The sequence below is a fragment of the Macaca nemestrina genome, chromosome 2 (genome assembly GCF_043159975.1).
Source record: "Macaca nemestrina isolate mMacNem1 chromosome 2, mMacNem.hap1, whole genome shotgun sequence".
Classification (NCBI taxonomy): Eukaryota; Metazoa; Chordata; class Mammalia; order Primates; family Cercopithecidae; genus Macaca; species Macaca nemestrina.
The window spans coordinates 175,212,351-175,235,651 of NC_092126.1; the positions used below are offsets into that span (position 1 = coordinate 175,212,351).

The 23,301-nt window shown below is 39.6% G+C and overlaps 1 protein-coding gene across 1 annotated transcript in view; it reads left to right on the plus strand.

Moving 5' to 3' along the window:
* The first annotated feature begins 1,301 nt into the window (after positions 1-1,301).
* Positions 1,302-23,301, plus strand: part of LOC105477550 (myosin heavy chain 15) — a 128,796-nt gene continuing 106,796 nt past the window's right edge. Inside the window, exons 1-9 of the mRNA XM_024791456.2 lie at positions 1,302-1,419; positions 6,018-6,124; positions 9,994-10,137; positions 11,576-11,732; positions 12,365-12,392; positions 13,701-13,794; positions 15,666-15,758; positions 18,337-18,400; positions 18,904-18,999. Coding sequence (XP_024647224.1) covers positions 1,332-1,419; positions 6,018-6,124; positions 9,994-10,137; positions 11,576-11,732; positions 12,365-12,392; positions 13,701-13,794; positions 15,666-15,758; positions 18,337-18,400; positions 18,904-18,999 — 871 coding nt within the window. The 5' untranslated portion in view covers positions 1,302-1,331. The remainder of the gene's footprint in view (positions 1,420-6,017; positions 6,125-9,993; positions 10,138-11,575; positions 11,733-12,364; positions 12,393-13,700; positions 13,795-15,665; positions 15,759-18,336; positions 18,401-18,903; positions 19,000-23,301) is intronic.

A 23,301-nucleotide genomic window follows, 5' to 3' on the forward strand; every position in this document is an offset into this window, starting at 1 on the left:
GAGTGAACAGGCAACCTACAGAATGGGAGAAAATTTTTGCAATCTACTCATCTGACAAAGGGCTAATATCCAGAACCTACAAGGAACTCAAACAAATTTACAAGAAAAAAACAAACAACCCCATCAAAAAGTGGGCAAAGGATATGAACAGACATTTCTCAAAAGAAGACATTCATACAGCCAACAGACACATGAAAAAATGCTCATCATCACTGGCCATCAGAGAAATGCAAATCAAAACCACAATGAGATACCATCTCACACCAGTTAGAATGGCGATCATTAAAAAGTCAGGAAACAACAGGTGCTGGAGAGGACGTGGAGAAATAGGAACACTTTTACACTGTTGGTGGGATTGTAAACTAGTTCAACCATTATGGAAAACAGTATGGCGATTCCTCAAGGATCTAGAACTAGATGTACCATATGACCCAGCCATCCCATTACTGGGTATATACCCAAAGGATTATAAATTATGCTGCTATAAAGACACATGCACACGTATGTTTATTGCGGCACTATTCACAATAGCAAAGACTTGGAATCAACCCAAATGTCCATCAGTGACAGATTGGATTAAGAAAATGTGGCACATATACACCATGGAATACTATGCAGCCATAAAAAAGGATGAGTTTGTGTCCTGTGTAGGGACATGGATGCAGCTGGAAACCATCATTCTTAGCAAACTATCACAAGAACAGAAAACCAAACACCGCATGTTCTCACTCATAGGTGGGAACTGAACAATGAGATCACTTGGACTCAGGAAGGGGAACATCACACACCGGGGCCTATCATGGGGAGGGGGGAGGGGGGAGGGGGGAGGGATTGCATTGGGAGTTATACCTGATGTAAATGACGAGTTGATGGGTGCAGCACACCAACAAGGCACAAGTATACATATGTAACAAACCTGCACGTTATGCACATGTACCCTACAACTTAAAGTATAATAATAATAAATAAATAAATAAAAAATAAAAAATAAAAAATAAAAATAAATTAAACATTTTCATGGGCCCCAAGAGCACCATGGGCCTCAGGCACTGTACCTTCTATGTCTAGTGGGTAAGTCGGCCCTGCTAGAGTCAGATATTCTTGAGTCCAATTTTGTATAAATTTGAGACACAGCAAAGAGAAAGAAGAGGCACAGGTAGTAATAGGAAAACTTAACACTCTTTGGTCTATGTATATGAATGATTGCTCATTTAGAGCTTGATTTCCACTTTTTTCTTCTCTGTACCAATTTTTTTTTTTTTTTTTCCAGAGTGAATCTTTTCTACTCACGTTTAGGCCTAGCCTTGTTTTGGTGGATTGCTTTAATAAGGATGGATCTGTCAGAGCTTGGAGAAGCCGCAGCCTTCCTCAGAAGCAGCGAAGCTGAGCTGCTTCTACTACAGGCCACAGCCTTGGACGGTGAGACATGTGGTGGCTGCTGGCTTCACTTTATTTTGCTCCTTCAAGGTGGTGACTAAGATATTTGATTGATAGAGAGGAGCCATCAGTTCTAGAGCCTAACTTATTTGCTTGGGGTGTGATCAGCCTCTAGGAAACTGAGCAATTGAAGGCCTCTGAGTATTCAGGGTAGGAATGGTGGCTGGGAGGCAGCCTAGGCCCGGGCCCTACACACTTGGTCCTAAGACAGGTTTTCTCTTCAAGGAGCCGCTGTTGTAACACAGACACCTGCAGGAATGGCCACAGACAAAGCCTTTCCTAGAAACCTCTTAGTTATCAGTGAATGCCACAGTAGAGCGAGGGGCCTGTGACTTAGACTGGTAGGTGATGTTTGTACATTGTGGGGAAGAAGAAAGGGAAAGACTCTGGTAAGGCTGCAGACTTTGAAGTTGTCTCTGGCTCTCCAGAATTTTCTGATGTTGGAGCTTTGCCTCTGGCGGTCTTCTAGGTCAGCAGGGTCACTCAGCCAACACTAAGCAAAAGATAATTAGGAGACTTGCTCACCCTGATTCATAATTCCTTGGTAGTTACAGGCAAGGACAAAGGTTAATGAGGATTTAGCCTTAAAAAAAAAAAAAAGGCTAAGTTCTACATTGAAATCTCTAAAATGTTATTCTTTTTCCTGCTACCTTTACATGTCTGTGTTGAATTTCAGCTAATTGGAGATGTAGAAATCAGATTCACAGTGTGATATAGCATCAAGCTACCTACATGTCTTAATCCAAAATTATTCAGTAGGTGCAACAGAAGGACTTGCTGAATGTTGTTCTAGTATTCAGAATTAGTCAACATTAGACTTCAATATGACCAATTATAATTCAAGCCAGTTATGGAGGATATTATATTTCCATCACAGACCAGTCCTGGATCAGTTCCCAGTTTCCAGTCATTGGATTCATGACTGTGATTAGATTTTAGGCTAATTATAATCCATCAAATCAAAAACAATAACCGAACTATCCCTGAGGTCAGAACTGGTCATGCAGAGGCTTATCGCAGGTAGTTAGATAATGGAGGACAAGATAATAGTGGTGCCAGGAAGAAAAAAAAAATTGGGCCTAAGCATTAGAGATAATTGGATGATGCATTTATTAAAGTCAGCACCGTAAATAATTACTTAAAACATAGCAATGTACATAATTTTCTATTAATTTTTTGGACCAAACAATCCTTCCTCATAGAAATGCACTGGCAGCAAAGAGACAAGTGTTAGCAAAAGTTGTTCGTCTTCCCAGGCTGGTAGACAATGGAGTTTGCTCTTTTGAACTCGGGTCAAATGGAAGCAGTGTGATGACAAGTATTTAGCAGGTAGTCTTGGGTTCAAATTCCCTGTCCTTGACCATCTCTGGCTGGGTAATTAGAGCAAATCACCTCACTTTATTGAGCTCTGGTTTCCTCATTTGTCAAAGGAGATAATACTTTTCCTGTCTACCTTCCTCCATTGCTGTGAGGACCAAATGAGACTATAAATGTGACAAAAATAAGTATAATGTATTATTATGATACCTGAGAAGGAAAACTAGAATTCCTGGGTGTCAGTGAAGAAGCCCAAGTGGTTTTAGAGCTAAGACAGAACACCAGTCCAAAGCCAAATGTAAATAATTCTTATATTAGAACATGTAAGCAATCTATTTAAAATAACTCTAAAACTGAATATAGTATTACCCCCGATTTAATCGATATCCTAGAAAAACAAGTCAAAAGAAATACTTCAAATACGTAACAGTGGCTATCTCTGAGTTGTTTGATTATGGGTGATTAAAAACATTCTTTTCTTCATACATTACTCTTCAAGTTTTCTTCAATAAGCACATATTAGCTTTATATTGGAAAAGATATTTAATTGTCTAAAGCTATGAAATCATATAGGAAAAGGCCTACTTTACAGATGAGAATACGAACGGCCAAAAGAGATGAAGACATGTGGCTTTATATCTTGTTACAAGCAAAGCCAGTGTTAAAATTCTGGCTGTCTCACTCAAATCCATTGCTATCTGCATTTCCAGCTCTGCATTATTCATGAACACCAGGAATTAAAATTGACGGAGTTCATTTACTTCATTTTTTAAAATGCCCCTGTCAGGGTTTGGGCCTCAGATGAGAAAGGATTTCTGATAATTTTTATCCCCTACTAAGTTTTTCCAGGGGTGGTAAAAGAGAGACTTCATCATGAGGCAGGCGATGAGCCTACTCCTGAAGAGAAGAATTGGAGGAGAAAAAGCTAAGCATGTGTTAGAGGAGGCAGGCTGTAATGGAGAAGCACTGATTCAGGAGGTGGATGATCTCATTTCTAGAGACATTATTACAGTGACTGCCACTAATTAGCTATGTGACTATGGGCAACTCTCTTCATCTCTCTCCCAAGGTTCTTTTTCTAAAAAGAGAAAGAGATACAGAGGGAGAGAGTCTGTGCCAGGTGACCTTCAAGTTTCTTTCAAGTGATAACATTTGGTTTAAAATGCAGAGCATTTTACCTTAAACATACACAAAAAATGTATGCTAACTGGGTGCTTTTCAAAAACAAGCATATTTTCATAGACATAACACAAAGCAAAATCAGTTTTTGCAAAAAGGGACCAAAATAATGAATACAATGCAAAGCCAGTATTTAAAACACAAACGATAAGTAGAAAGCAAATGCACAATCAGCTAGATGGGAACATAAACTCCTCTTGCCAAGCAGTTTTAGTGGTGAATTGTTTGTAATCAGGGAAACGAAGAAGGCAGCGCTGATAGCAAGAAAGTCATGAGCAACCAAATTCTTTGCAGAAACAAGCATGGTGGAAGAAGGGGCGAATGGTGCCCAACTTCAGCTCTTTTGTACACACTCCTTCCCCAGTCTTACTGCCTTCCTCTGGGAAATAAGGACCATCTGTCCTGCTGCAGTGAGCCCTCTCTAGCTTTTGTGACTCGTATATTAGAGGTGATGGTGGTGACTGAGTTCACATTACCTGTTAGTGCTGTGGTTATAGTGGGGTTTTTACCTGTGTCTTCCCTAGCCATTCATTGGCTAGCATTTTCCCCTTTTCAGCCAAAGGCTTTCCCCATCTACCTGAGTAGCTGTGACCTGGGGACTTCTGTGAGCTTCTACTAAGGCTCATTTTCATATATATATATATATATATATATATATATATATATATATATATATATATAAAAATAAATAATATTCACTTTCCTTCAAAAGGAAAGTGTGATATATTACATATACATATATATACACACATATATATACTTTTAAAGGAAAATGAGCCAACTCCTGGGTTCAAGTGAACTTCCTCATTCAGTCTCCTGAGTAGCTAAGACTACAGTCATGCATCGTCACACCTGCCTAATTTTTATTTTTTTATTTTTTATTTTTGAGACAGAGTCTCACTCTGTCACCCAGGCTGGAGTGCAGTAGTGGGATCTCTGCTCACTGCAACCTCCGACTCCCTGGTTCAAGTGATTCTCTTGCCTCAGCCTCCTGAGTAGCTGGGATTACAGGCACATGTCACCATGCCCAGCTAATTTTTGTATTTTTAGTAGAAATGGGATTTCACCATGTTGGCCAGGATGGTCTCGATCTCCTGACCTCGTGATCCGCCCGCCACGGCCTCCCAAAGTGCTGGGATTACAGGCGTGAGCCACCGCATCTGGCCTTACTTGTTTTTTTGTAGAGACAGGACTGGGGGAGTAAAGGGTCTTGCTATATTGCCCAGGCTACTCTTGAACTCCTGGGGTCAGGATATCCTCTCACCTTGACCTCCCGAAGTGCTAGAATTATGAATGTGAGCCACTGCACCCAGGCCCTTAAAATCATAGTTTTTATTCATCATCACTATCTGCTTCAAGTGGGAGAGAAAGAGAAGCTGCCTCAGGTGTTCATAAGAGTTCTGGCTCATTTCACCCCAGACCTCTTGTTGGTTAATCAGTTTATGGAGGGCTACTTTGCTTAGGGATGGGGTATGGGAGTGAGAAAGGTGAAGAGAGAAAAAGAACATATGGGGGGCAAATAATATGAGCTGGTTATGTTGTGTGACATAAACAACCCATATTCTCTCTTCTCAACCTGCCCCCCTGCCAATTCAACCATGTAATTTCACTTAGCTGACTTTCACTCCAAGATTAGACATGAGGTCTAAAGAAACACTGAAGTACGTAACCATTAATCTAAATTTTCACTTAGTTGTTCCCAGACCTTTCTGAATGAGTTTTTTTGGGGAGGGAATCTGGAAGGGGTGAAAGCACCAGGGCGGTTAGGTGGTTACCTAAATCCTGGGGTGTGAGTGGAGGAAAGTGTTGGGGTTGGAAGGGGTGTTGGGAGGTAACTGTCTTGTAGCAAAATGATCTATGGCGCCCCCAAGCTGCCGCTTGCTGAGATGTTTCTTGTTCCTGTAGAGCCATTATGTGAGTGAGTGTGTCTTCAGGATGAGCTTTCATGATTTTATCTAACTTTGCAAGTTCCTGTAGTCAACAAGCCGATTTAGCAGAAATGAGATTAGATCTATCAGTATGAAAGTGTCCAGTGTATATTTCTGTAAGTACTATAGCTATAATCCATTTTTTTTTCTCTACAGGGAAGAAGAAATGCTGGATTCCTGATGGTGAGAACGCTTATATCGAGGCTGAGGTAAAAGGGAGTGAAGATGATGGAACAGTAATTGTTGAGACAACAGATGGAAAGGTAAAGAAATTTTTATTTCATTGTGTTGATGACTATGTTCTCTATCAAATAACTAAATATATTATTTCTATAATATTTTAATTAAAGACCTGGAGTAGGAGATACCACTGACTCACTGTGAAGTCATTCATTTTAAGAAGCTCCTCCTTAAGTCAATGGGCACAATGGCTCATGCCTGTAATCTCAGCACTTTGGGAGGCCGAGGCAGGCAGATTGCTTGAGCCCAGGAGTTTGAGACCAGCCTGGGTGACATGGCAAAATCCTGTCTCTACAAAAAATACAAAAATAAGCCAGGTGTGGTGGTATGTGCTTGTAGTCCCAGCTACTTGGGAGGCTGAGGTGGGAGGATCACCTGAATCTGGGGAGGTCGAGGTTGCAGTGAGCAGGGATCCCACTCTGGTTGCACCCCAGCCTGAGCAACCAGAGTGAGATCCTGTCACCAAAAACAAATAAACAAACAGAAAAAAACTCCTCTTACCATCAAAGATTTAATGAAGAACAGTGAATAAATCAGAGTAACACAATTGCCAGTGGCAAAGATTATTGACCAGAACTCACAGCCATTTCCACTTTTTAATCAATGTTTCAAGTTAGTATTTTTTTAAAAAGGTATCCTGTGGGATGAATAATGACTTAAGGAATCATGAAGAAAGTTGTGTTTGTAGGATCAAGAATGAGATGTATAATTTGAGTAAAAATGGCATAGTGTCACAGAGACCAAGTGATGCGTGAATGGCCAGTAATGACAAATGCTACAGAAGGAGATTAAGAGTTGGAGAAAGTCTTGGATTTCAGAATTAGGAGGTCACCTATGACCTTTGAAAGAAAAGGTTATGCCAAGTGTTGGGGTACAAGCTGGACTGTTTCACAGAGGAAATGTGTAGTGAAGCCATAATACCCCCAGCCCCTTCTCCTTGCCACCAAGGCATTCAGAGAGGCAGGGTAACATTGAGAAGACAGCTCACTCTCAGAACCTTTGCCTATATTGCTGACTTCACATTACCTACCACCCCATGGTATAAGCTGGGCCCCATTTTTATCCTACTTCAATGAACGCTTCCTTATAGATTTTACAGATGATTCCCTGCCAATATTCACTTCTCTAAACTCCTTTAAATTCTGTCTCTTCCCAAATCCATAACAAGCCACATCCTATAACAAGCAGATATTGTTGATATCAAGAAAGTTTGTCTTTTTAATGCTCTATTTGTTTTTAGGCAATTTACCATCTAACGTGTTGCCATCTGATTTTTAAAATTCTGGAAGCCACTCATAAACTACCACACAGAATGCTTTCATATGTCTTCCTGACAGTCAATATTTGTTATGTAAAAAAATCTCAAATTAGGTAGATGTTATTTGACTCTTCATGAAATTAAGAAAAGAACTTGGTCCTTTTCAACTGGAACATAAATAGGTGGACAAGGGAAAATTCAGCAAGAAATTTTCCTTAGTCCTAAATCAGTAAATGAAGAAATAGAGACTCAGTCAGGGTCATTTAGCCTTGGGACAATATTTTATTAGAAAAGATCCCCCAAAGAAATCTTGTGCCTATTAGCAGTCATTCCCCCTTCTTTCCTCCTGCACCAGCCCCAGGCAATCACTGATCTACTTTCTATCTCTATAGATTTGCCTATTCTAGCAATTTCAGATAAACACGAGCATAGAATCAGTGGCCTTTTGTTTCTGGCTTCTTTCACTTAGCATAATGTTTTTGAGGTTCATTCACATTGTCACATGAATAAATATTTATTTCATTCCCTTTTATGGATAAATAGTATTCCATTTTACGGATATACCATGTTGTTCATCCATTCATCAGTTGATTATCACTGGGTTGTTTGTATGTTCTGTCTATTATGAATAATGTTTCCATGAACATGCATGTGCAAGTTTTTGTGGGGACACATGTTTTCATTTCTCTTGGGAGTGCATTTGCTGGATCATATGGTAACTCTGTATTAAGCATTTTGAGAAATTTCCAAACTGCTTTCCAAAGTGGCTACCATTTTACATTTCCATCAGCAACATATAAGAATGAAACTTCCTCCATATTCTTACAAGCACATTTTATTTTCTTTTTGATTACAGCCATTCTGTTGGGCATAAAGTGGTATTTGAATGTGATTTTTATTTGCATTTCCCTAGTGACTAATGACGTTGAGCATCTTTTCATGTACATATTGGCCATTTGTTTATCTCCTTCAGGGAAATGTCTATTCAAACTCTTTGCCCATTTTTTTAATTGGGCTATTGCCTCTCCATTATTCAGTTGTAAGAGTTCTTTTTACTTTCTGGATGCAAATCCCTTATCACATGTATTATTTGTACATATTTTCTCTCAGTCTATGTATTGTCTTCTCATTTTCTTAATGATGACCAACTAAATTTTATTAGGCCTCCAGATGTGAGGCTTGCTCTTCTGAGCACATTCTCCAAAACAAACTACTTTGCCTTCAACAGCACTTAAGGTGATTTATGACTATGATGTGGTTACAACCATACAAAGAAGAGCATGAAAGCCATTAATGCAGGTAGAAAGAAGAGTCTGAAGGTCGTTTATTTTGTCCTGCTTGTCCTTCCTTCATGTTATGAAGGTCCCATTCCCCTAGCTTTACTCTTTGTCTCCCTGGCTCCAGGATTCCTCTTCCTCATGTTAGAAGTGACTACACTTCCAATCACCTTTGGTCTTTGTAACATTAACAAAGGCAATAAATCCAGTGGGTGTAAAGTACTACTTATCGATGAAAGTTGGTAATGAAAAAAATACAAAAATAGAATTAGGGAAAAGGGGAGGTTTTTGAAGATGTATGAGATAGGATTACGTTCTGCATGGGTTTGAGGGGAGATGAGGAGTCCTTGAAATACAGAAAGTGAAGGGACTCAAAAGAAGAGGGATTACTATTAGAACAATGTCGAAGAAGACAGATGGATAGAAATTGAATCAAGAATGTAAAGAGTGTGAGAGCCTTGGGAAGAAGCCATCACCAACTAGGATTAAATGGGGCAATCAATTGACACAAATATGTATTAATCATGGAAAAGGGGTATAGAAAGGGTGTTAGGAAACCTGTGAGAAGAATCTCAAGAAAGTATTTGATAGTAGAAATGCATCCATATTCATCAAGATATTAATATTTATTATTTACCATATCCCAAGCATTGTGATTATAGTTACTAAGCATTTAATAATTATAGTTATTAAGACAACAACATCAAAAATGAACATGCATGTCCAAGTTTTTGAATGTCATTAAAGAAGACAACATCAAAAATCCTTCTTAAGGTATTTATAGTCTAGCCAGAAAATAGTCTAACATAGTCAATTATTAAAACATACACAAGAGTATTAATGTAAAGATAGTACAAGTGGTAAGACTTAACAAAAGAGGACAAACTAATAAGCTGGAGTAGTTGGGAAGGTTTGAGGGAGGAGACAGGTTTTGAACTAGGTCTGGAAGGAAAAGGTCTGCCTCCTTAATCCTCCACTCCAAGCTGCTTCTTCTAAATTTCCAAGGTATGTTGGGACATCAAGGGCTGGAAGTTGGGGGTTAGATCATGCATAATGTGATCTATGTACTCTTAGAGGCAATCAGGGCTAGCCAGAAGCCACAAGATTAGGGTACTGCATGACAGAAAATCTTGATATAACAAAAATACTATGTTTACTTCATCTTTAGGGAAGGAGAAGACTTTTTCAGGGAGCACCTGTTTTTTTCCATGAAGTTTGGCTTAATTTCTTCTGGCCCCATCCCCTAATGAGGCATCATTTTTTTCTTTTTGAGTCTGAATATTCTTTCTGATGCATGGGAAAATGAATAAGCATAGGAGACAGGGGAATATATCGTGTATTTTTCTTCTCTCTGCAGAGTCTGAGCATAAAAGAGGACAAAATCCAGCAGATGAATCCTCCAGAGTTTGAAATGATTGAAGATATGGCAATGCTGACTCACCTCAATGAGGCATCCGTGCTGCATGCCCTGAAGCGGCGCTATGGCCAGTGGATGATCTATGTGTGTAATATGCTTTCCTGCTGAACTGTCATGCTGGCACTCAGATTGCACGTCCCAGTCTCTCCTGGGTGCTCTCTCACATTGAGTCTAAGCATGCTCACACGGGGATAGTCCTTGAGGAATGTCTACTGGGAAGGGACCTTATCTTAGCATTTCCCCAATTTCATTTTGTCAACATTCATGTGCCTTCCCACAGATCACCCTTAGTTAAAAGCATGAGGCTTGGAGCCTGACAGACTAGCCATCAGCACTGTCACTTGCTTGTTAAGTTTCCTAACTTCTTGAAGTTGCCTTATCTATAAAGTGGGATAACAATGTCTGCCTCTCCATGGGAGCCTGGGGTATTAAATAAAAGAATGTAGGTAAAGCACCTAGTTCAATGCATGTCACCTAGTTAGTGATTAATGAGTGAGATGATTTCTTCATCATCATTAAATTGATGATGGTTGGTTGCTCAGGTTCTTTGACTTGCTCAAAACCTATGCAGCAGAAGCAGTGCTGAGTAGATTAAGCTAAGATGTAGCATCTGGGACCCGTGGCCATAGGAACCATGGCATGCAACCAGCTTGCTCCTCAGCTCTCTGATTTACCACGTAACTGTGTTAGTTTCCCTGGGGTGCTATAACAAAATTACCACAAGCTGGGTGGCTTAAAACAACAGAAATTATTCTCTTACAGTGCTGGAGGCCAGAAGTCCAAAATCAAATCCAATCAGCAGGGCTGCACTCCCTCTGGAGGCCTTTGGGGGAGAATCTTTCCTTGTCTCTTCCAGCTTCTAGCGGCTCTAGCATTCCTTTTGGTTGTATCACTCCATCTCTGCCTCCATTGTCACATCACCTTCTCCTGTGTGTGTCTTTTATAAAAACACAAGTTATTGTATTTAAGACCCACCTGGATGTCATCATCTTGAGACCCTTAACCCTTAATTACATTTGTAAAGGCTCTATTTTTTCCAAATAAGATCACATTCACAGGCTCTGGAGAATAGGACATAAACATATCTATTTAGGGGCCATAATTCAACCCCTTCAGTGACTGAGTGACCCACATGAGCTATTCCTTCTCAGTGCCCTAAAAATCAAGCCCCTAATCTTGCTGAGGCAGAGAATCCCCTCTGGCCTCAAATGCCTGATGGCTGGTTACTGAAATCTCTGCAGTCCTACCATTAGGGTCCTCTCTGTCTTCAGAAGCTCCATGTGTCAGACTTGTTAGTAATTAGCAGGTCTCCCAGGAGAGAGGTAATCCCAGGTCCTGATGTTACTCTAACCTGGTTCTGTCTCTTCTTGTTAGAAGTCCCTTCTCTACATGATTCCAAAAACTCTCCTCTGAGTTCCTTTATAAGTAACATTTGAGCAAATGTTACTTGACAGTGGAAGAGCTGACAAACCTGGAAGTATTTCTAATCTAGTTTCTGAAATCTTTTCTGATCTTCCCTCAGACATATTCAGGTCTCTTCTGTGTGACCATAAACCCTTACAAATGGCTTCCCGTGTATAAGAAAGAAGTCGTGGCGGCCTACAAAGGGAAGAGGCGATCAGAGGCTCCCCCTCACATCTTTGCTGTTGCCAATAATGCCTTTCAGGACATGCTTCACAGTGAGTAGCTGCCCTACAAAATGAAAAGTAAAAATATCTGATCTACTTTTTTTCTATGTGCCTAAGAGGCACTTAGGCATTGTGAGTGGAGCATGGCCTTTACAGTTAGCTAATCACTTGAAGCCTCTGTTTCCTTCTAGATAAAATGTGGGAGAAATAGTACCTACCTCCTAGGGTTATTGGGCCGATTAGTTTGTACATCAAAGTGAGATAATGCATTTAAAGTGCTCGGCCCAGTGGCTGGCCCAGAGTAAGCCCCCTGTAGATGTTAGCCTTTATTATATAAAGCATCTGCTCTAGTGTCTGGCACAAAGAAGTTATTCTATAGATATTATTACACAATGATTCTTAAAAGGCTTAAAGTGTCAAGAATCTCAATCATTAGTTGGTTACCATTTGTATGTAGAGCAAAGAAATAGGCCTTTAATTTATATGTTCTTATGACTGGCATACATAGGGGCAAGAGAAAATCGATTTTACTCTGTACCATTTGAGTGCTATGTTTTTCTAACTATAAATGATGCTAATCCTTTCCCTTGTGTCTGATTTCAAATTGTAGCTAGGGAAATTTTGAATAAGTTCATACTAATACATAATCCTCGAATATTCTGGCATTTTTCTTTCTTTTGTAGATCGAGAAAATCAGTCTATACTCTTTACGTAAGTGTTTGCCTTGTTTTTCTTTTTTGGCCTGAAGTAAGTTTCAGTGGAAATAGATACCTCCATTTCACTGGGAATAAAACTTTGATTCACCATCTTTGAATTAATTGCCCTTTAGGTGCAATACCTTTGAGGTAAGAAAAAGATACTCAGGAAATTGTCATTGTGCTTTAGTCAGTGATGACTCCAAATATGGTGTCAGCTAGTCTGCCTCCCTCATTTTCAGAGATCCTTTAGAAATAGTGCATGAGCTGATCTTAATTACTTTCTTGATGATTAAGAGAGCTACACTGTCCCAAATGGTCACCTTCAAAAGCCTCTGGACTGGCTAAGCAGAGGGGCTGAATGTCCAGTAGGTATGCCCATGGAACATTTAAGAGGCAGTTGTGGGCAGCCAGATTGGGGCAGGCCAAAGTACATGAAGCAGTGAAAACTAAAAGATGGTGACATTTAGAGAAATAAGAAAGGGAGTGAAAAGGATAGAAGGAAGGGTCACAGTCGTATCTTATTGTATGTGAGTTTTGATGAAAAGAGTACTGGCCGGCCAGGTAAAGTGTCAGCATGGTGACTGAGACTCAAGGGGCTGTGAAGTGCTAAAGTCCTTTACCTTCCCATGCAATGATGATGATACCATCTTGTACATTGGGCTCTCCATTGGCTTCAGTTATCCCAGGAGAAATCATAAGGTCTCAGAATTTTAGAGCTAGATGAACAGTTGGAGTTCAGACTTTCATAGAGATGATAAACTATTTTCTGGAGTTTTGTATAGATAAAGGCAGGCAGGACTTGATTCAATGATGCTTATGTTGAAGAGGCTATAGATTTACCACTGTGCTCTTCCCACATTACAAAGTTAGCTGGTTGTCAAAGGTAAGGTAAAGCCTAAAGCCCAACTGCCCGGTGAAGTAATTGGTAGCCTTTTTCTGAGAAGAGGGTTGGACTTGGCTGTATGGTAGCCTTCATATGTGAAAATCTCTTGAACAGCTGGTCATGAGGAGCCTTGTCTAGTTAGAAGAGGCGCTTTCCTACTCTTTGTTATTAGGACCATAAGGAACAGGCTTCCTAATATTTACAAAATTTGTGATCTTTCTAACTCCAGATTTTTGCCCATGCTGTTTTTCCAGCCTGAAATGTCCTTGCTTTTCTCCCAACCAATTAAATGTCAATATGTCCTCAAGTTCCATCAGAAGCTCTACTTTTATGTAAAAGCTTCCCTGCTTGCCATAGCCTATATAATCAAAATTACCTTTCTTTCATTGCATTGATAATCAGAACTAGTTAACTGTGTCACTGAATTTCAAATCACAGAGGAGAATCTGGTGCTGGAAAGACTGTGAACAGCAAACATATTATCCAGTATTTTGCCACCATAGCAGCCATGAGTGAACCCAGGAAAAAGCCGGTAAGTGTTTATATAGCTTGGCAGAAAAGATGAGGTGGCCCTATCCACTGGATCATGGAGGCTCTGTCCTGACCACTTTTGGGAAGTAAGGAGGCAACAAGTGCCACAGGACAATTTGCAAATCATAGAAAAGTATTTTTTTTTTTTAAATCTTTCCTTTGCTCCTTGAGAGGATCATCAAGTGCTCCAAACAATAACATGAAAACATTAATTACATAATCAATTTCACATCTGCTTAAAGGGGCATTTTCTGGCCTGGTCTTTGTTTGTTGGATCTGTAAGTTAAGTCCTCAAGATTCAAACCATCTTACCTAAAGTCTAGGGTCATCGGTGGCTTGGATATTTCTGAATCCCTTTAGCTACTGTGAGATATCAAATTCCCATAAATATGCACCAATAAAAGTTTTCTTCATTCATACCTAACTCCTGGATCAAGTTCTAAATGCCTAATGGACATATCCCTCAATGTTAATCACATACCACGTTCAGAAAAACCTTTGCCTTCCCTATTTAAAAAAAAAAAAAAAAAAAAAAAAAAAAAAACTTGTTCATTTTAGTTTAGCTCCATTAACATGTTAATGGACATCATAATAACTAGAGGATAACTAAGACCATACACGTTGGTATGCAAAATAAAATTAGGTAATGCTGAATGGAACTCAAAATCAATGAGTTATTGAGCTGTTAGACCTCTCATTTTTCTATGTCTGGCATGATTATTTTGCTTTTTCAATTAGATACTGGATGTTTGCTGTTTTTGCAAAGTAAGAAATATATTAAAATAGTCATCTGGCTCAATTTTTAAACTATAGAAGTTTCTTTTCTAACGACCACATTCCTGAGTTTGATTACTGATTTCTTTGGATATCATTGAACTCTTTTATTTATAGATAGTTATATCTATAACTTTGTTTTTACAAGCATTTTAGATTTTTTTTTTTTTGGTGTGCATTAAATGGTTTGGTTTAGACATTGAGTTTTATGATATAATACAATACATAATATATAACACTTCTATGGAAATCTTTGCTCATATATATATAATGTTCTCTAACTTATTTGAAGGACAGTAAACCCATATTACTGAGAAGGGATATAATACTTATAAATCCATAAATTATTGAGTACGATGTACTATATACGTTCCCCCATAAAATGGGGAGTATTATATAGTAGAAGGGATATAAGAAGGGATATAATATTTATAAATCCATAAATTATTAAATACCATATACTATATAGTTACCCCCATAAAATGGGTCTTTGAGGCTGACTGGAAAACAACAAAGCCATGTAGATATGGTAGATAGGTCAATGATATGTTTTGGCCCATCAGCCTGAGCACAGGTGATTCAAATTCAAGATCAATACTATTAAAAGTCACTACTCGGTGGGAACCTCTAGATTACTTAGGAAAAGAAGCAAGCAAAAGTGTAGTTTAATAACACCAAGAGTCTGTTGTATTATGCTAGGATAAATTTCCAGGTACAAAGATCAGATGGGAAGAGAGGAAGATTAATGATGGGGGAAATACATGATATGATATTTGTCTGTAAATAAGCTGGTATGTTTTTCTTTTTTATTTGGTGACGATTTTTTTTTTCCCACTCAGGCCAATGCCAACCAAAAAAGAAGCATTGCAAATAAATGAGCTCCCATGTATTCATAGGGGTATTGTATATTGTTAGCCTCTGTCATCCAACTGTTTTTCTGATTTCTCATTCCAAGATAATATAACCAAGTTTGGAAGCAGGTTTTGGCCATTGGTTATCAAAGCAAGAATGGGGTTTGACCTGGAGATGGAGGGCTTGCCACATTACAGAATTCTACTAATAGCTTAATCAACTGTACTTCTCTTTCATGTGTCTCAGGGGGCGTTAGAAGAGCAAATCATGCAAGCGAATATTATCTTGGAAGCATTTGGAAATGCTAAAACCCTGAGAAATGACAACTCCTCTCGTTTTGTAAGTAACATGATTTAGCATAATATCCAAGTATAATTTGTATGCAATGGTAAAACTCATATGTAAGCACATAGGTATGAAAAAAATCCTAGAACACCAAAGAAGCTCTTTGATTAAAGTTTGTAATGTTAGATTTCTCACAAACATTTACCATCTATATCATTAAGACAATTAAATTTTTATAAATAAATATACATCTGAAGAGTTTCTATTTGGTCAATTTCAAGAAAAAAGCATTTATCTTAATAGTTTCAAATTCCACTCCCAGTAGAGAAGCTCACCCCAAAAATTATAATCATGCCTTATATTTTATTACGTTGTACATATTTGAAATATTTTCTCCTTCGTAATTTCCTAAACCAGTAGGCACTTCCTAATTCACTTACTACAATTACTGTTTGTACTCTTGCCTATGGCCTCCTTACCCCTGAATATTTTTCACTGAAGACTTTTTTGGGGGTCTGATGAGAAAGTATTTTTAAGTAGCTTTTGATAACTAGAACTCCCACGGAAGAGGAAGAATTTGGATTTCTAAACCTAGTTTAACAAATTCATATTATGCCAAGAATGAGTGGCAGGGAGCCACTGTATAATTCACAAGAAAATTTGCAGAAGGCTTCCTGTTTGAGTCTCCTGGCATAATTAAATAATAACCACATGCTGATTTGGCTAGTTTCCATCCAAAGCCTTAGAGCTGCTCTGTTCACATTTAGATGTGCTTACAGTGTCTGGCTGGTCATAGCAGGCACTAATACTGGTTCATAAAACAACTGGTAGATTTGGGATTTGTTAGAATGCTAAAGGACTTTCTGCTGAAACATGAAAGATAGAAAGCTGGGGAAAAAAAAGCAAGGGAAGAAAAAGGAAGGAATAGAGGGATGGAAAAAGAACATTTTTAAAAAGGAAAGAGGAAAGATAAGGAAAAAAATAAAAGGAAGAAAGGGAAAAACATCAGGTAAAAAGAAAGATAGCCAAGTGTGGTGGCTCATGCCTGTAACCCTAACATTTTGGGAGGCTGAAGTGGGCAGATCACTTGAGCCCAGGAGTTCAAGATCAGCCTGGGTAACACAGTGAGACTTTGTCTCTACTAAAAACACAAATATTAGCCTGGAGTGGTCGTGTGCACCTGTAGTCCCAGTTACTCAAGTGGCTGAGGCAGGAGGATGACTTGAACCCAGGTGTTTGAGGCTGCAATGAGCTATGATGATACCACTACACTCCGGCTGGGTGACAGAGCAGGAACTTGCCTTAAAAAACGATGAAGAAGAGAACAGAAAGGAGAGAAAAGTTGGAAAGACAGAAGGAAAGAAGTAGAGGAGAAAAATAAGCATGAAGATGGATCAATGGAAGGAAAGAAAGAAGATAGAAGAAAAAAAAAAAGGAGTTCCAAATAATCAAGAAATCTGGGTTAAAATTTTCAATTAATACTAAATAGATATGTATACATATACCTCTGTATATGTGTATGTGCACACATATATATGTACCTGCGCATTTGTATGTATGGGTATATATACATGTGTGTTTGTGTGACTCCCACTGTCCTACATATTTTAATGTACCTGTTCGATCCCCCTGTACAGAGCTACTCACCTCTTCTTGCCAGGCTGCTGTCCTGCCCTGGTGCCTTCCTGGCATGGGCCAACCTCCACCAGGCTGACTTTCTCCCTGTTCCAGCATCCTCATCCCACAGGCTCTAGCTGCAACCAGATGGTGCCACCTCCTTAGCTGCATCTGGCATTCTGACATGGGTGCTGGCACCTCTGGACAGCATTTCTGCCCCTCTAGATCCTGCCTTATGGCTTTTCACTGATAAGGAAGAAAGAGTATCTGTCTATTCTTTAGGCCAAGGTGTGCTTTGAAACAAATTAGATCACATCACTCCTCTGCTTAAAACCTTACAATGTCTCCCAAGCACACAAAAAATAAAACCCTACCCTTTCCCATGTTCTACATGGCTTACATGATATGGAGTTTGTCTACCTCTTCAACTCCATTTTATGCCCCCTCTTTCTCTGACTTTCTAAGTTCTAGGATACTGGCTTTTCTTGTGATTTTATGTCAGAGCTGTTGCAGTAACTGCTTACCCACTAGCCTATAAGGTTTGTGAGGGTAGGGACCATGTCTATTTTTCTTATGTGGTATCTCTAGTGCCTAGAAGGTTACCTGGATCTTAGTAGATGCTCAATGAATGTTGGTGAATGAACAAACAAATATGATGAGGAAATATTTTTATTATCTTTAGATAAGAACAGTGAGGCCCAGAGAGATTTCACAGTGCCCGCAAGAATACACAGGTAGCAATCAGCAGATTTGGGGCTACAAGCCAGAACCACTGCTAGTCCTGACAATCATTCTGGCTTCCTCCAGATATTAGCTGGTGCTATCTCATCTCAAACCCACATTGCATTTTTCTGTTCTTTTTTTTTTTTTTTTTTTTTTTGTTTGTTTGTTTGTTTCTTACTTTTGAGGAAGTAGTCGTTTTGAGAGTTACATATAGTGAAGCCATTGCAAGTGCTTGGAAAATTTGAATAGGAAACTGTGTTCTGTGTCTGAGTGTGTTCTGTGTCCACGCTAGGGCAAATTCATCAGGATGCACTTTGGTGCCAGAGGCATGCTGTCATCTGTGGACATTGATATCTGTAAGTAGTCATTGCACTATCTGATTACTTTTTTTCCTTCTTCCTTCTTTTCTTTTCTTTTCTTTTCTTTCTTTTCTTTCCTTTCCTTTCCTTTTCTCTCTCTCTCTTTCTCTTTCTCCCTTCCTTCTTTCTTTCTTTTCTTTTCTTTCTTGACAGGGTCTCACTCTGTTGTTCAGGCTGGAGTGCCATGGCACGATCATGGCTCACTGCAGCCTCAAACTCCTGGGATCAAGCAATCCTCTACCTCAGCCTCTCAAGTAGCTGCAGCTACAGACATGTGCCACCATGCCCAGCTAATTTTTAAAATTTTTCTTTGTGGAAACGGGGTCTCACTATGTTGCACAGGCTGGTTTCAAACTCCTGGCCTCAAGTGCTCCTCCCACCTCGGCCTCCCAAAATGCTGGGATTACAGTTGTGAGCCACTGCACTCAGCCTGATTACTTTTGTTCTACATTTTGCAAGAATGCCTAAGTATGAATCTTTATTCATTTCTCATCATCCAGATTTTCTTGAAAAGTCCAGGGTGATTTTCCAGCAGCCTGGAGAGAGGAACTACCACATATTCTATCAAATTCTATCTGGACAAAAAGAGCTTCATGGTAAGTGTAGGATTCTGGAGCTTAGGGTTATTCCAAAACAAGAAAAATAAGCCATATTTGGGGGATGAAAAAGTGTTATTCAGTAAGTTTCTTAGCCTATTTAGACTTCAGTATATTCATCCTTAAAACTTAGGGAGTTGAACCAATTATAGAACTAGTGTTGTATAATTTTATATGGACAGACAGTAAATGGCAACACTTCTTTTTCAATTTGGTAGCAAAAGGAAGAAGAGTGTTTGAAAGTGGGTAGGATACCCAGCAGAGGTGAGTGGGTGAGTGTGTGTGTGTGTGTGTGTGTGTGTGTGTGTGTGTATAAAAGCATTAATTTAAGGCCTTAATTAGAACTACATGAGTGGTAAAGATAAGAGACCCGGGGAGGGAGATAGCATCATAGTGTGTGGTGGTCAATGGGAGTTTCCTCTCTTTTTTCTTTTTTAGTAGAGATGGGGTTTCACCATGTTGGCCAGGCTGGTCTCAAACTCCTGGCCTCAAGAAATCCTCCCACCTTGGCCTCCCAAAGTGCTGGGATTACAGGTGTGAACCACCGTGTCTGGCTCAGGAGTTTTATAAAGAAGGGGAATTTAGGTTGGGAAACGAAGAATGGGAAGGGGATTCAGTCGACAAAGTGAAGAGTGGAGGCTACTTCTGGTAGGAGGAAGAGTGTACACAATGTTGGGAAAGGGCAAAGCAGGAGCAGGGAACAGAGAGACCAGTTTGACTAAAGGAAAAGATTTGCATAGAGGAATAGTGGAGATTTTATTCTGATGGTTTCTGAACTCAGGGAGTTGGCAGAGCAAGTGTGTGAGTGTGTTGTGGGGAGTGAGGCAATAGGAGGTCATGATTTATTGAGGGCAGTATTTGGGACGATTAAGCTGGTAATGGGCAGGATGGTGTGGAGGCAGAGATTTGGATGGAAGGGATTGCAAATGTCCCAGTATGAGATGACAAGACAGTGATCTAAAAGAGTGTCTGGGAATGGAAGGGTGGGGGAAAAGGGATAGATGCATGGAAGAATAAACAGGTCTTGGTAGTGACTGAATGTAGGAGTGAGGAAGAGTGATGAGTCAAAAATATCCCCAAGTTTTGTGATTTGATTAGGAGAATGATAGTGCCATAAACATAAAATAAGAAAAAAATCCCTGTGGAATAAGGGAATGAATTTCATGTATTTATTCAACAAATATTTATTCTGGAGCTTCCATGTGTACATCAGGCACTGCTTTTTAATCATGGGGGGTACAGTGGTGATAGAAGATAGACAGGCCTCTGCCCTTCTGAGCTTATAGTCTAGTGTGGAAGACAGGCAACAAACAAGTACAGAATATATGATCTAGGTTGGGCATAGTGACTCATGCCTGTAATCCCAACACTTTGGGAGACCGAGGCAGGTGGATTGCTTGAGGTCAGGAGTTTGAGACCAGCCTGGCTAACATGATAAAACCCAGTCTCTAGTAAAAATATGAAACTTAGCCAGGCATGGTGGCAGGTGCTAGTAATTGTGGCTACTTGGGAGGCTGAGGCAGGAGAATCACTTGAACCTGGGAGGCAGAGGTTGCAGTGAGCCAAGAATGTGCCACTGCACTCTAGCCTGGGAGACAGAGTGAGACTCTGTCTCAAAAAAGAAAAAAACAAATGCTCTAATTTCTTTGTAGGTTATATGGCAGGTGAATAAAGAAAAATAAAGTGCAGTGAGGGGACAGAAAGAAATGGGGTTTGGTAGGGTTGTGGATAGTTCTATTTTAGATGAAATTGTCAGGGAATTTCTCTGAAAAGACAATATTTTTACAGACACCTCAATAAGTAAGGGAGCAAGTAGGCAAAGATTTCCAGGAATAAAATTCCAGGAGGAGGGAACAGTGAGTGCAAAGGTCCTGAGGAAGGAATGCATTTGATTTACTATTGGAATAGCAAAATGGCCACTGTGGGTGGTAGAGAGGGTAACATAGGGTAAAGTAGGCAGGGGTTAGACCATGCAGCACATTGTAGACCATGGTAGAGAGTTTAAAGTGGCATAGGGATTCATTGGAAGGAGAGAATGACATGCTGATTTGATTTCCAAGGTATTGTATTTGAGGTAAGCTTTTGAGGACAACAATGCTCCCACAGAAGTGGACGTAGGATAAGATTACAGATCCAGGCTAGTGAACTGATGGGAACAATTTTCCCAGTCCATTATGCTTAGATTAAGTATGGTATAAATCTAGCAGTGTTTTGACTACTTGGTCTTTAAAGTACCCTTACCAAATGGGGAAAGCTCTGCGAACGAGACAATTATTTTTGCCATAGATGTAATTGGTGTTATGTAAGCAGTACATTCTCTTCCCCACCTTCTCTTCACCTCAACCTGGAACAGGATTTTTTTTGGTCTTCCATTGATTAACCCTATCAAATCTAACACTCTTGACATGTGTTTCTGGATGGTATAGGGCGACTGACACATAAGATCTGATGAAGGTACCAGCAGAGACTGCAAGATTACTTTCAGAGCATCTCTGTTTACTAATAGAAGCATCTGATGCCTTTGGGCTGCTATGGAAAATTCATGCTTATCTTGAATTCATTTATCTCCTTCAGTCTTTGGGGGTTGCTGAGATTGATTACTGTGCAAAGCCTGACATCTGGTGGTCCAAACTGGGTATTGTCAGTCTACCTGTTTTAGCACCCATTGTCCTTTTGGGGGACATTTTAAAAGATGATCTGGAACTCTTACCATCCATGTTTGCCAAAGAAGAGCTTCAGAGTATCCTGAGGCTTAATACAAGAGGGCATATCTTAACAATATGAGGATGATGTCCACATATCCTGAAATATGAGGATTTGTCCACACTACAAAAGAATTGGGTATGGAAATCACAGCAGAGAGGCTGGCCAACCACTGAAGGAGTCAAGGAAATGAGGTGACATGTTACCTCAGAGCCAGTCCCTATTTGACCTCTACATGGCCATGAGTACCCCTTCACCCCTTTGCTCTCAATTATATCTGACCCTTGTTCCAGGCATAGCTAAGACTCATTTCTTCAGTTCTTTTGGACAGGGCTCATTCAAAATCCTTAGTTCTCACTGCCATCTGCATAGCTTGGTCCTACGTATATTTTCCCTTTTCTTTTCTTTTTCTTTTGACTTTTTTTGTTTCTATTTATTTATTGTACCTATTCTTGCTATTCAACTAGTGTATAGATTCCAGGAGTGATGATAAGTGACCAAGAGGTCCTTCCATATTGGAATCCTTGACATTTGGCCTCATACCCTGAGTATTCGCTTCATAAACTATACAACAATCATGCATCATCATGAGAGAATCTACTGAATGAATGGGAAAAAATACTTGCAAACTGTATATCAATAAGGGGTTAATATCTAAAGTATATAAAGAACTCAACTCAATAGCAAGAAAACAACCAGATTAAAAAATGGATAAAGGACCTGACAGACGTTTCTCCAAAGAAGACATGCAAATGACCAACAGGTCTGTGAGAAAAGACTCAACATCAATAATCATCACAGAAATGCAAAGCAAAAACCACAATGAGATATTGTCTTGCTATCAGAAGACAAGAGATAATAAATGTCGGCAAGGATGTGAAGAAAAGGGAACTCTTGTTCACTGTTGAGTCAACTATAAATTAGCACAGTTATTATGAAAAATGGTATGAAAGTTAATCAAAAAATTACAAATAGAACTACCTTATGATCCAGTTATCTCACTACTGGGAATACATCCAAGGGAAATGAACTCAGTATCCTGAAGAAATATCTGTACCTCCCTGTTCACTGCAGCATTGTTCACAATTGCCGAGATAGAGAAACAACCTAAGTGTCCATGAAGGATGAATGGATAAGAAAATGTGGTCTATATACACAATAGGATACTATTATGCCTTAAAGAAAAAGAAGGAAATCTTGGCTGGGTATGGTAGCTCATGACTGTAATCCCAACACTTTGGGAGGCCCAGGAGGGAGGATTGCTTGAGCCCAGGAGTTCAAGGTCAGCCTGAGTAACATAGCAAGACCCTGTTTCTATAAAAAATTAAAAAATTAGTTGACCATGTTGGCATGCACCTGTGGTCTCAGCTACTAGGGAGGCTGAAGTGGGAGGATCACTTGAGCCTGGGAGATTGAGGCTTCAGTGAGCTGTGATCGTGCCACCGCACCTTAGCCTGGGTGACAGAGTGAGACCCTGTCTCAAAAAAAGAAAAGAAAAGAAAAGAACATCTTGTTATTTTTGTCAAGTATGGCAACGTGGATGAACCTGAAGGATATTATGCTAAGTGAAATAAGGCAGGGACAGAAAGACAAATACCA